General features: G+C 37.2%; 1 protein-coding gene across 2 annotated transcripts in view; it reads left to right on the top strand.

The window, feature by feature from the left end:
- The window catches only part of GABRG3 (gamma-aminobutyric acid type A receptor gamma3 subunit), a 296684-nt gene extending 287612 nt beyond the window's left edge, over positions 1 to 9072 (top strand). Inside the window, exons 8-11 of one of the 2 annotated variants that reach the window (XM_008498082.1) lie at positions 4014 to 4210; positions 6551 to 6577; positions 8702 to 8707; positions 8767 to 9072. In XM_008498082.1, coding sequence (XP_008496304.1) covers positions 4014 to 4210; positions 6551 to 6577; positions 8702 to 8707; positions 8767 to 9072 — 536 coding nt within the window. Of the gene's footprint in view, positions 1 to 4013; positions 4211 to 5714; positions 5745 to 6550; positions 6578 to 8701; positions 8708 to 8766 lie in introns of both variants that reach the window. The other variant, XM_008498083.1, reaches the window with a different exon arrangement.
- The last annotated feature ends 4398 nt before the right edge of the window (positions 9073 to 13470 follow it).

Raw genomic sequence — 13470 nt, 5'->3', positions numbered from 1 at the left:
TTTCCCCTACTGTCCCATACTCTTAGAAAGACAAGAAAAAATAAGCCAAAGATTTTCTAACACAGATCGTGCTATTTTGCATACTGTTTTCCAGTAAGGAGCTTTCAAACAGCAATAATTTTAAATAGCTGCTTAGGCCAATGATGTAAAGGTTAAAGTGTTCTCATGCATTATGTATCCCTACATCATTTGATCTCTCAGATAGTCCCTTTTGATTTAGTAAACAGTATCTTTGCTCAGAGAATATAAATGTCACAAAACAGTATTTATACACAAACTTGTAAGCTCCCACTTACACCTGCCTACCTGAAAATGTTAAAGCTGGTTACTTCAAAGCTGTCCCTGGCTGATATTAAAATTCTGTTGAAAGAGGCAGTTCAAGAGCACTGTGAATATCAATAAAAAATACAAAGCTCTCTTTACCATAAGGGCTTCCCCAAAGTGAGAGACTTAACAGTTTCATCTGGCAAGGTTTATTGCATTTGAAACCACTCAACAAAATGAATTTGCTTAGCATGAGATAAAATGAGCTAAGGGCATAGAATCTAGATAGACTCTTTGGAAATTGCAGATACTGCATTTTCATCTGTGCATATCTGTGTATTCTAACTGATAAACGTACCATGTCGTGCAATTGCTTTCTCTTTGCTCTGTGGAGGTACTCACACAAGACTAATTTTAATATTTTAAAACCTGTGCCTATGCATCAAATGCAAAACTGATACACAAAATAGAGTTTTTATTATTTCAAAAGCTCCGTGTTTGTTCATAGTGCAAGGTGGGATCCAAGTTCAAGCCTCAGTTTAAATGAAGAATAATGCCTTTCTATGAGATTTCGTATCATAAAAATATTTTGCATAAAAAGTAGTAAAAATATATTTGTTTTACCATTGGATGTTTCTTTCTGTGCACAGCAAAATTGTCTCATGCCTTTGCTGTAATTTGAAATGTGATGTGTAATCCAGAGACTATGATGGCTTTTGAAAATGTTCAACTTTCCTTTCCCCAGGGTTTTATATTCTGCTAGCAAAATGTGATTTGTTGTCAAAGTGACTAGGCTAGGAGTTATGAATATCTTAAAACCAAAATAAATTGTATACCATTGCTGTGTCTATAGATTTAGGTGAATCTACTTTGTTTCAATCAGCTAAATTATTCCAGAGCCACCCAAAACTCCCAGAATCTGTGTCAGTAAGGCATTTACAAATGGATTTACAGGGCTGGTTTTCCTCAGTTCTCATCTGGAGTTTCTGGGTTTTCACAGTCTCAGGCATGATTTGGGCAGGCATTCCACTCTCAGGCATAAGACACAGATATAGGACTCAGACTGAGTTGAGGACTCCTGTGCTTAAATACAGGGGGAACACTTTTTCTTTCAGTTCTCTGCCTTTCTGTCCATAGTCACTTTGGTAGCTGATCATCTTTACAGATACTTGCACAATACTCATTGTCTAAAATAATACACAGTTCTACGTACATTTCAGAAAAATAAGGGGAAAATAGTGTATTGTCAATACAGCATTCAGCAGAAACACTGCAGAACTTTGTAAGCTTCTTTTTGCTTTTATTTCTTTTTTTTTTTTTTTTTTTTTTCCTTTTAATATAAAAAATATCCTTAAGTAATCTGAAATTCTATTATAGAATTGGTGGGAAATGAAAACTTGCCTTTGAGTCCATACAAAAAGGACACTGTATACTGTGCTGGAAGAAGAGTACAGGTTTTGAGGAGTTTTTAAAGGTAGTAAAATACCTGAGAACTAGTACATGCACATGTGGCTCTGAAAAGGACAGATTTGTGTTTGAACACTAAATGTGGATTAGAAGGTGTTAGAGAACTTAATTTCATATCACAGAGTATGGCATTTGCTGGATACAGTTCTTCTGAAGTTCGTGACTCCCAAGGTCTGAGTCATGGTCATGTGAAAGTTTAATTAACCTATAGTAAGCAAGGGCCACATCACGCCTAGTGAGTCAACACCTCCTGCACATGGACATCTGCAACTGACTGCTGTGATGAATGGCTGAGGATGGGGTTTGTCTCTGGAGATTTTTCAAAGTATCATCTATCTACAATGCTGTTACTGAGGGGTCCGGAGAGCCACATCTGCTAAGGCTGGGATGGGGCACAGTTTATAGGGAACAGAAAATATTTCCCAGTAGCTTTTAGATGTCCAAGGTACATATAAAGTCCTCATTTCCCAGTTCCTATAAATACTGCTTTCATCTTGGCTATTTGTTTTCTTTTGGCTAAGGAATACGAGTACCATTATTCACAAGAATTTCAGAATTTCAGCCTAAAGAAGAGGAGGCTCAGGGGAGACCTCATCGCTGTCTACAACTACCTGAAAGGAGGTTGTAGTCAGGTGGGGGTTGGGCTCTTTTGCCAAATGACTTTCAACAAGACAAGAGGGCATGGTCTCAAGTTGTGCCAGGGGAAGTTTAGGTTGGACATTAGAGAGAATTTCTTTATGGAGAGGGTGATCAGACATTGGAAGGGCTGCCCAGGGAAGTAGTGGATTCTCCATCCCTGGAGATATTTAAAAAGAGACTGGATGTGGCACTCAGTGCCATGGTCTGGTAAGTGCAGCAGTAGTGGATCAAGGGTTGGACTTGATGATCTCTGAGGTCCCTTCCAACCCAGCCATTTCTATGATTCTATGATTCTAAGAAGGTTAAGGTCCAGGCAATAATCTGCCTTCTGGCTCTTCCAGGGACCTTCTAACAGTTTGAATGGGGAAAGTTATTCTTGCCAATTGCTATAGTTCCTATCAAATGCTACAAATCAGAGGTGGGAATTCCTTTATAAACAGGAAGCAGTCAAAAGTAATCCACAGATACATCTTTCTCTCCAGAATGCCATTTGTGGGAAGTAATTTTACAATAAGGCATAATTTTGGTCATTGCTATTTCAAGCATTCTGTGCCATTGCAAAATACTACTTCAACTATAAAAAGAAATATTACCTTATGCTTATGTTGTTATTAGAGTAGGCTCTCTCATGAGGCATATTTGAGTGAGAGCTTTATTTCTCTTCCCAAGACATTGAAGAGTTTTGTTTTGTTTGTGGTTTGGTGGTTTTTTTGGGCTGTTTTTTTGTTTGGGTTTTTTTTTTTTTTTATTTCAGAAGGATTTCAGTTCATAATAAATGATTAAAAGCCTCAGTCCAAAGTGGGAATAAAAGACTTCTATTCCTCAAGAATGAAGAGAAATTATATGAATTACTAAAAGCCAAATAAATGACACTCCATAGATTTCATTCTAAACTGTTTTTATTGTTTCAGGATATTTCACAGTAAGCTATTCCCTTTACGTTCATTACTGAACCAATCTCAAATGTATGGCTTTGTGTGAATTAAAAAGCCTATTTCCATTAAGGTCATATGAGAAGTTCATATGAGAGTCTGTTTTCACTTACTCAGAAGGAAAACGGCAGTGAAGGACTTCCAAGAAATCAGTAGTGTGAAAACATTGTTTCAAAACTCATAGTCAGAATTTTACAGGAAAATTCCTTTTCTTTTTTTCCCCCCAGTTTTTCTCTTTTTTGAGCACAAGACCTTTCATCAGAGCAGCACTGCTGTGAAAAAGACTGTGTTTTCTTCACTGTTTTCTAGATTACTTATTTTTTATTTCTAGCTGTGTTATAGTTTTTGTTTCTTGGTTTTTTTTTCTGCTTTACACTTTCCTTCAAAATGGAATTTTCTTCTTGGCCCCTCACCCATCTTCAACCCTAGTGAGAGCAGAAAAAAAGAAGAGATAAAGAAAAGCATACTGAGAGGCATGCAAAGGTCACTTTTGCAAATATGAATATAAATATCTCAGGAAATCTTTGTTTATAAAATATCACTGGCTGTGCTGATGTTGTTTTTTCTTTCTTTTATTTTTTTAATGTTACCAAATTAAATTAATAAATTGGGCACACTTTGGATTTCTGTTTTGTACGTTTGTTTCCAAAGATTCTTCTGCAACTTGGAGAAATGACATTGCATGCAATTAAATCAAGTTTCTCCCTGCAGGCATCACCACAGTATTGACCATGACAACTTTGAGTACCATTGCAAGAAAGTCCTTACCCCGTGTTTCCTATGTCACTGCTATGGATTTGTTTGTGACTGTATGCTTCCTATTTGTCTTTGCTGCTCTGATGGAGTATGCAACCCTCAACTACTACTCAAGCTGCAGGAAACCAAACTGTACTAAGAAGAAAAAGTCGGTAAGATGGGAGCATTTGATTTCTTTTCCAGCATTTATCTTGCTCAGAGAGCAGAGAGCTGTTCAATGGCAGCCTATAAGCCCATGATGCAGCATTCCTTCATGCTCTTCCCAGTTTGTGGTGTTATCTACCCTGAAAATGGGTGGGAAATAGTTACCCACAGTAACAATAAAAGCAGTTATGTCTGTTAAGTGAGGTCTTTCATTAGCAGAAGCTGCCTGCTGACCATGAAGCAGCAACCCTCCCTATGTGTCTTTGTTTTCCAGTTTACTGGGCTGGTACTCATAGGGGACTCCCACTGAAACAGGTTGCATAGCTTGTTATACAATTATAGGCACATCAATGTATATTCAAGTGCATCTGCTATTTCATGCCTTTGCAGGTCTAGAAATCTTTATGAATTTTACAAATGGGCTTTCCATGCCTCCACTGAGAAGAGCTCTTGGTTTTAGCCCTACACACAAAGTTGTGTTTTTTTTTCCTAAGTTCAAATCAGAGGAGTTAACTTAAAAAGGTTTTCTATATGGCTACTTTTTTGGTTGAAAAGATGCTTCTGGAAATAATAAACACACAAAGTTGCTTATTTAGAATCATTTAAAATACTCATGCAGGAAGAATTGCCTGGTGTATTTCATAATTGACTAAAGAATGAGAAGGGGCTGTATAAAGGCGGAAAAAATCTCTGTAAATATAGGGAAGGGGTAGTAGGTTGTCCATTTAAGATCAGTGGAAAATCTCATGTGTTTGAGATCAGTAGTTGAAAATGTTGGATGCTATTTTATGTAATAGAGGAAATAAGGACATTTGAAAATGGAAATACAAAGCCAAATGGTAAAATGAAGAAGGAAATTGAAGAGAGAAGGCTAAATGCAAGTAGTAATAGGTCACGATTAAATGAAGAGCTGTAGAAAATGACTGAAAGAAGAAATAATGAAGGAAAAACTGAAACGAGTACAGAATTAGAGAGCCTAGTAAGACATAGACATAGTCAATGAAAACACCATTAACACTCTAACAGCTTCTTGTAAAATGCATTGCAGACAAAAGGCAAGTGTTACCAAAAGAAATGTATGACACAATAAAATGAACTTGCTAATGATCAAACAGAAATTGCCTTCCTATAGAAACACTGAATGTAAAAGTAATGACTATCCTTGTGAGCAGGATGTACTTCTAGACATGTGAGCAAAGATGAGGGAAAGCAAGAGCCATTGATGAGGTTTAAGTGAACACAAGAGTAAATGCTTGCATTGGTATTGTGTCCTAAATAAATAAATGTAATGGGTTAAATAAAAACTTAAAGTAGATGTAAAGTAGGTGTGTTGAGGTTTCATGCAGTTTTAAAATGTACAGATTATTATGCTGAAAATATAGAATATGCAGCATGAAGTGTTTTACAAACAAGTGCATTTAAAGGTTCGGTTTAAGATATGCTATTGAAAGTTAGATACTTATGAAGCAATGAGTATGTTTTCTTCTGAATATTTTTTTATCTTTATTTAAGCTACCTGATGTCAGTTTTGGTCATGTGATGGTAAGTAACTTTTATTCAGTGAGAGCAATGGAGGCCTGGATATATGGTTGACATTTATTTGCAGTAATTCCTGACAAAGCTGTAATGATATCTTATGCTTTACCCTGATTTCACTATAAATATTATTTCGCTTTTTTGTTGAAAGTCACTTTGATTTTGGCTGTGACAAAGGAATGTAGCTGATTCTTTCTATTAAAAACTTACCAAATTAGTTTGGATGGAGAAGTGTCAAGTGCCAATACAGTTTGTTATTAATATCTCAGAAATTTTGTGTCTTCTTTTAACTGTGCTACAGTTTCTCATCACATTTAGCATTAAGCATGATTATCCCATAAGCTTATATGGAATTTTAACTGAATTTCATAGAAAAAAATCAATTATGCATATCTGTAAACTCTAGCAAGCTGTCAGGTGATTTTTCAAATCATTCAGGCACACAAGTTTAATGCAGTTAGCTGTACTATATCTACAAGTGGAATAAAATCTATTCCCTAGACAACTATTTATGTATGTACAGTGGTAATGAAGTTGGAACAGCAAAAAATTGTGTCTCCAGGAGGTATGAAAACTGAAACTGGAATAAATACAATAATACTTATAAAACATTCAGAAGGCCAGTTATCAGCTAGCTGGATAGTCTACTTCCCAGTTATCACATCCAAATAGAACAAGGACAGAACTAAACCATTGCTAAACCATCTGAGCTGCCTTTTCCAAGGCACTTGAGAAGTGCCTTGCCTTGCCAGATGCCTCAGTCAGTACTGGGCTGACACCCATTGTGTGTGCACCTCTCCTCCTAACCCCAGCTCTGCAAGCCTCATAGGACACAGTGGGTAACATCCACCTTCACCTGGTATCAGTCACCTCAGGACCCCTCCTACCTGACTGAGATGAAAACAATCAGATCAATCTCTTATTTTTATTAGGGGATTTATTTTTTTTTTAATTCTGTCTTGAGCTGATAGTTGGTACAAAAGAATAAAAAAAATCTTAAACCAAAAAGCCGCCCAAACCCCAGGCTATTGATACATGAGGAAGTTTCCCTTGCTGAACCAGGCCACTTAATTCTTTTCACTTACCAAAACTGGAGAGATCTATAGTAGCCATGCTTTTTTTAACATTAGTTTTGAAGCCAGGATTAGAAAAATTAGATCCCCAAGTAGGAACTTTTCATAAAGGCCTGCAAGAAAGTAAAAGTATGTGAAACAGTGGTATAGTAGAATTCTATTTATACTTTAGTGATAATTTTTTTTCTCTCCAGAGTGCTACATTTAAAAAAAATTTTTTTTTGTAAAACAAAAGATTTTTTGTAAAATAACTTTTCTCCATGTGGCAACACATTGTAAAACTTTGATAATAACCACCTGAAACTTTATAAAAGACAGAGAAGACCATGAGGGCATCATCTGTGTCATCTAATCTCAAAGTTAAAGTCATTCATATCAAACAAGTCTGCAATAATCCACTTCTAAATTAAAATTTGTTTACAGCCCACAGTAGAGGGCACCTGAGCGATTTTATTCATATACTTACAATGAGATGAATTGAGTCCTAGAAGTGATTGGCCAAATACCATAGGGAAGTTGCTCAGATGTGATTATCTATGTTGGGGATGCCAACATCTAAGCAGAGGGATGCCATTCAAGGTTCTTTACTCAGGGACCACTATTTATAATAAGATGGGTAACAATATCATTTGGGTTGACACAAAGCTGATAGAAAGACAAAAATTTCCCCTGAGGCACACCAGTCTTAGAACTGTTTGTAGCAAGACGAACCTCTTTTAGGGTACAGCGCTTCAAGGTCCAACCAGGTGTTCCAGCAGAGACTCACAAACAGTGCTCCGAGCCTATAGCCCACAGGGTTGACTAGCCTGGAACGGTGCTGTTGCTCTGAGAGCAACTGACCTCTCTGCTGGCTAGCTCAGGACTGAGCCCTACCTGTGTCTCAGGCCTCCCCTTTTATTGGCCCCCTGGTCCTGCTCATGCGCAGTGGGGGCCCACCCTAATTGGGCACAGGTGGGCTTGACACAAGCTCATGCTCACTCCCTGGCAATTAGTGGCACCTGGTTGCCTCGTTGCACTACAACTGTTCTGCTTCACATAGACAATGGAAGTTTTCAGATATGCCTCAATGCTTTCAACAGGAAATGTTGTGTATTTTACATAACAAATGTGGAAGCAGGAGTCCAAAGCACCCTTCAGAATACCAGCAGGCGTGATGCAAAGGCATGCCTGGCTTGGTAGTAGATGCCCAGCATCCTCCCAAAGGCAAAGGTAATGCTCAGAGCAATCACAGGGAGAGGTAGGGCCCCCAAGATGCTGACAACTCTGCTGGAAGGGCTGGAGTCTGCTTTGTTGGGGTGGTGAGAAAGCAGCTTCCCTGAGAAGGAAACAGCATGACAGAAAAGCTGACAAAGTGTAAATAGGGAGTGCATTGAAGAAGGAGAGGTCTGTAGGCACGAGTGGTAGTGTGAGGATGTGTGACATCAAAGTGTCCTATTTCTGAGCCTGGTTAGTGTGATAAGTATTAAGAGGACATGTCTAGGAATGGGGGGTTGAAATCCTCGCTATTGTTACTCTTGTTGATCATATCAGTTTTTATAAACCACTGCTAAGAGGCAGTGAATGCAGCTATTCTAAGTGGAAATTGTTTTGCACTAAAATGGGGGAGGGGAACATTTTTTTTTTTTTTTCAGAATCCATTCTTAAGCGTAGTAACTGCAAGTGTTTAAATGAACTTGCAAATAATATTCTGACTGGCAAGTGAACTCCGAAGTGAGGCCAAATGAATATTAGGAAATATATACCTGAGTTACCCAAGGGGAAAATACACTTAGAATTATTTAAATTGCCACTCTACAATCAATGGAAACTGATCTGAAAAGGCATCTTTTGAAGAAAACACAGATATTATCTAAGCCTTGAATTCCTATAGTATTGACCTCATATTCTCAGCTCCCAGTTACTTTATTTCCCACGATTATTAATTCTGGTCTTCATCATCCATGGAAACTTATCAGACTGTTGGTTTCTTTTTCTCTCCTCAGAATTATTCTGTACTTGACATGAGACCACCAGCTACAGTCATCACATTGAACAATGCCATGTATTGGCAAGAATTTGAAGATGCATGCGTCTATGAATGCCTGGATGGGAAAGACTGCCAGAGCTTTTTCTGTTGCTATGAAGAGTGTAAATCAGGCTCATGGAGGAGAGGACGGATTCACATAGACATCTTAGAACTGGACTCTTACTCCAGGGTCTTTTTTCCTACGTCCTTCCTTCTGTTTAACCTGGTCTACTGGGTTGGATACCTCTATCTTTAAATATTGCCTGTAGCAGTAAGGACTGCTTCACACAGCAGAGGGATGGTGAAATTGCAGAAAAAAAAATGAAGGACATAGTCAGTTTTGTCTCAAATTATCAAGGTCACATTTACCTTCACCATCACAGAGCCTGATGAAGAATTTTAATATGTAATTACCTGAAAAAGAAAAATGTGGAAGATTTCTCTCCTCACTGCTATTCATTTTAAGGAAAAAAGATTCTTACAAAATTCAGCTGAATTTGTAGTGTAAGCGATGTTTATGAATAATTATTGTATATTAGAGTCTTTACTATTCTCCCTTGATATAGCAGCTATACACGATTCAGGCAAAGTTTAAATATGCCATTTTTATTCTTCATTCCCATACTTTCTTCAAAATGCTGCCATATCCCTGAGGCTCAGAGGAATGTACACTAGCACTGGCAAATAAGCCAAAGTTGATGAAATCACTTCTTTGTATTTAAACTTGCTTGAGCTACGTCCCATAGGTTTGGGAAAGTATTTCATTGGAAATCTGCTTTATACAGAGAAACCACCAAAAGACAGTAAGAAATGTCTCTGGTGGGACCAAAACGTGAAAATTACTTTCTACAAAGGTCTGGGATTCATGGAATTAACCACTTATCTACACATATTGGTTTTAACTTTAGGTGAAAACTCAGAGTTACAAGAAAGCTAATATTTTGGTATAAATAGAAAGACTTGCCTATCTTTGAGGAAACTGTGAGCATAACTTCTACAGTTTTTCAAGCTTTTAAGTGTCTTTTTTATGACTGGTTAAGCACAGGATGGCCACTGATTTCTAAAGTACTCTACCTGAAGCAGGACAAGATTCCTGCTTGTTTGTGTCCTGGTAGCAGCTGATAGTCAACAGTCCATGAGTACACTCTACATAATAGCACTCAGCATATGTGACTTTCTCCTGATTGCAATTTACTAAAAAGTGCTCTCATGCATTCTTATTTTCTCTCTTAATAAATATTGGTAAACACTGATAAAACTGATAAACAAATGACATTCTCTGTCCCTTACATAAAGTTAAAAATGGCAGTCTTTACTCATGGCAGTTGTTCCCTGTGTCTGAGCTAAAAAACACAAAAAGCCTTTTGACGTGAATAGTACATTATGGGAACTCGATTGTCACTCTTGGATTAAATATGGAATAGTTGTCACATATAGAAAAGAAATTGTTTTGATTTTTTGCCTGAACTGCCAACTACATTTTACCCTATAAAGCTATTCTGTATTTTTCAAGTTTTGGCCATTAAATTCTTAAACTAATTCTTAAATTAAATTCTTAAACCCGTGTTTTTAAAAAACTAGTTTTACAGTGTTAAAGTAGATTATGTTTTTTACAGAATCTCTCAGTAATTGTTACAAAGCAAACAAAACAGATGAAAATTATTACAAATTTTTTAAGTTAAAGCACACCTTAACAAAAAACTCTACTATTTTTCTCTTGTGAGGGACCTGATGATTTTTCTTTCTTACCTTAAGAAAATGTGCATATCTTCCACACAGTATTTGATAAAAAATAAATAATAGACATGATTGAAGAGCAATTCCTTCTCTCCTCATCAGGAAAATCCTACAAACAAGTGAAAACTAATGCAATGGTAATTCTAAAGGAACAAAAAAGCTGTCATGTTCTTTGAAACATCACTGTCTGTCATTGCTGTTTCTCTGTGAGTTTTTATTTGGAAAAAAAGTATTAACAGGAATGTTAACTTTATTTATGAAAAAATACGTTCTTCTGTTTTTCACTTGTCCAAAATATTAGAGGCAGAGAGCTAGGTTTAGATGGGAGAAGGGAATCACTTCTCCAAGGACTGAACAAAATTCAAATTACAATCACAGAGAAGAAACATTCTGGGGCAAGATCTAAACATTATTTTTTAACAAAATCTGCCTAATTTGACATTTTCAAAACCAATGGCAACCTGATTTTAAAATACATGCTGACGTTTTGCTAACTCTCAGTAGCAAATCGCTCCCTATAACATATCACTCTTTAAATATTTGTGTCCTGCACTTTGAAGTATGGATTTTATTTAAATATTAGTTATATCTTCATCAGTGCAAGAAGGTGATTGAATTGAATTGAATATCCTGATTATATTCATAATAATAATTATGAATTAATGTACTTTAGCAGCCACCTTCAGCCATATTTTGAGCCTAAATAATAGAAAGAGTTACACTGGTAGGAGCCTGATCCTGCAAACTCTCTGCACAATCACTTGATTTTGGTGAGAGTATTGAGGCAGATGAGGCACAAGAAGGTGCCTTCCACCATTAAATCCTGAACAGGTAAAGTGAGGTTTGTGTAGCAGTTACATACCTGAATGAATGACCTGGGAGTAAGTGAGGAAGTTGAATGTTCCCATTTCTGGCCATGAGCATAGGATTTTCTGATACTTTTGCTCATGTCTACCCATTGCAGCTGAAAGTACACAATCCCATCAGATTTTTTCTTGGAAGAATGATTCTGCCAAGTCGATTCATATTGCCTCTGTTTTCTGAGTGCTTTCATGAACAGAAGTTGGAAGCATATAATTCCACTTTTTTCCATATTTCTAACCAAGAAAGCATCTGTAGCCACTACTGGCTGCTGCTCTTAGACTGACAGGACATATTCTACATTGCAACATATTCTAGTCTGGGGTTACATGCAAAAAGTTGATTTGTATGTAAGGTGTATGTAAAGCCAGCAGCTTCCAAAATGCATTCCTCTGTTTATTCCGAGTAGCTTGGTTTAGTTTCTCTCAGCTTCATTGTTCTGTGCTTTGGCAGCCCCTGAAAAACTGAAGAGATCAGGGAAGATAAGCTTTCCAGGCTCTGCATAATTCAAAATGCAATTATTCTAGACACCTAAATAATGTGGTTTATGGCTGTGCACGATATCATTCTGCTTTATCTAGTTGTAAGAATATCCTCATTAATCTCCATAAGTTCTTTTGCTTCTTTCACAAATTGAAAACAAAATAATACCTCTGTGCACTGTCCCATGAGAAATGTGTCAGCCACCTTTTAGGATTTTAGAACATTTTCATACCAGATACCTTCATATTCAAGACTTGAATTTATACTTCTTTTTATGCTTCTAAGAAAGAGAAGGAAATGGAAGGTAATTTTTTTTTTATTGTCATGTAGCTCTTATCTGTCCCACTCCTCTTATTCCATTCTTCCCACCACCCACCCACAGCTAATTCCAGTCATCCACCCATCAGTTTGCACATTCATCAGCTGGAACAGCAGTGACACATGAGCCTTTAGCTGGTAGGAAATTATATTTCTGGAATTGGAGGTATATTTCCAAATTACTGAGATAGCCATCTATTTGCATCTCAGAGTCTAAGATCTCATGTTGCTGCTTGAACTTATCACAACTCATCTTACTCGGTCATTTCATGGGGGGCCTGCAAGATAGCTGGGGTAGGACATTTTACACAGGTGTATAGTGAGAGGACAGGGAAAATGGTTTAAAAATTGAAGAAGAAAGTTTTAGATTAAGTATCAGGAGCAAATTCTTTACTGTGAGGATGGTGAGACACTGGCACAGGTTGCCCAGAGAAGTTGTGGCTTCCCCCTCCCTGGAAGTCTTCAAGGACAGGTTGGATGGGGCTTTGAGCAACCTGGTCTGGTGGGAGGTGTCCCTGCCCATGGCAGGGGAATTGGAATGACATTTTCAATAAGGTGCCTTCCAACCACAGCCATTTTATCATTCTATGATAGGAAGGATGTTTTCCTCATTTTTACACCACATTTCACCTTTCATCTCCAAAAATTATCCTACGCTGCCCATGTTTGAAGCAACCAGGTGCAAAGCAGCTCTGGAAAGACCATAGTTACTGTAATGCTGATTTTGTGGGAAGGGAAACTATTTTAAGATGTATATCTTTAGCTTCACAATCTGGAGTATTGATGTTACTTTCGAAGCCGTAAAACAAAGCTCCCACTGCAACTTGTAAAGATTGTCCATAACAGACTGTACTTTTCCCATTGGCTGCTCTTTCTGTGATTCTTCCTTTTTTCTGTGATTCTGTGATTCTCAGCTTCCATAAAGCACTAAGAAAAGGCAAGTGATATCCCATAATCTTAGCTACCCACACAATTAGATTATTCTTTTCAAAGGATATTCTTCTTCCTGCTTACAATGAAATCTTTGTGTCTCTTACATTAGTGCCTTTTGCATTTTTTTGATATAGAAAGATATTCCTGGCCTGAGAGTTAGAAAGAGGGACAGTAACTTTGCTGGAATTCTTCCTGAGCACCATAGCATGTGACCAATATTCTAGATGTCTTCAAGCTACACTTTAAGCATTTGTCTGATTTTTTGTTTGTTTTGTTCTTTTAAATAGTCCATAGCTTTCTTAATTCCTAAGTAGCAAGAAAA

This window comes from Calypte anna, chromosome 1 (assembly GCF_003957555.1).
Source record: "Calypte anna isolate BGI_N300 chromosome 1, bCalAnn1_v1.p, whole genome shotgun sequence".
NCBI classification, from domain to species: domain Eukaryota; kingdom Metazoa; phylum Chordata; class Aves; order Apodiformes; family Trochilidae; genus Calypte; species Calypte anna.
Note: the sequence above shows the minus strand (reverse complement) of the source record. Positions and strands in the feature narration are given on the sequence as shown.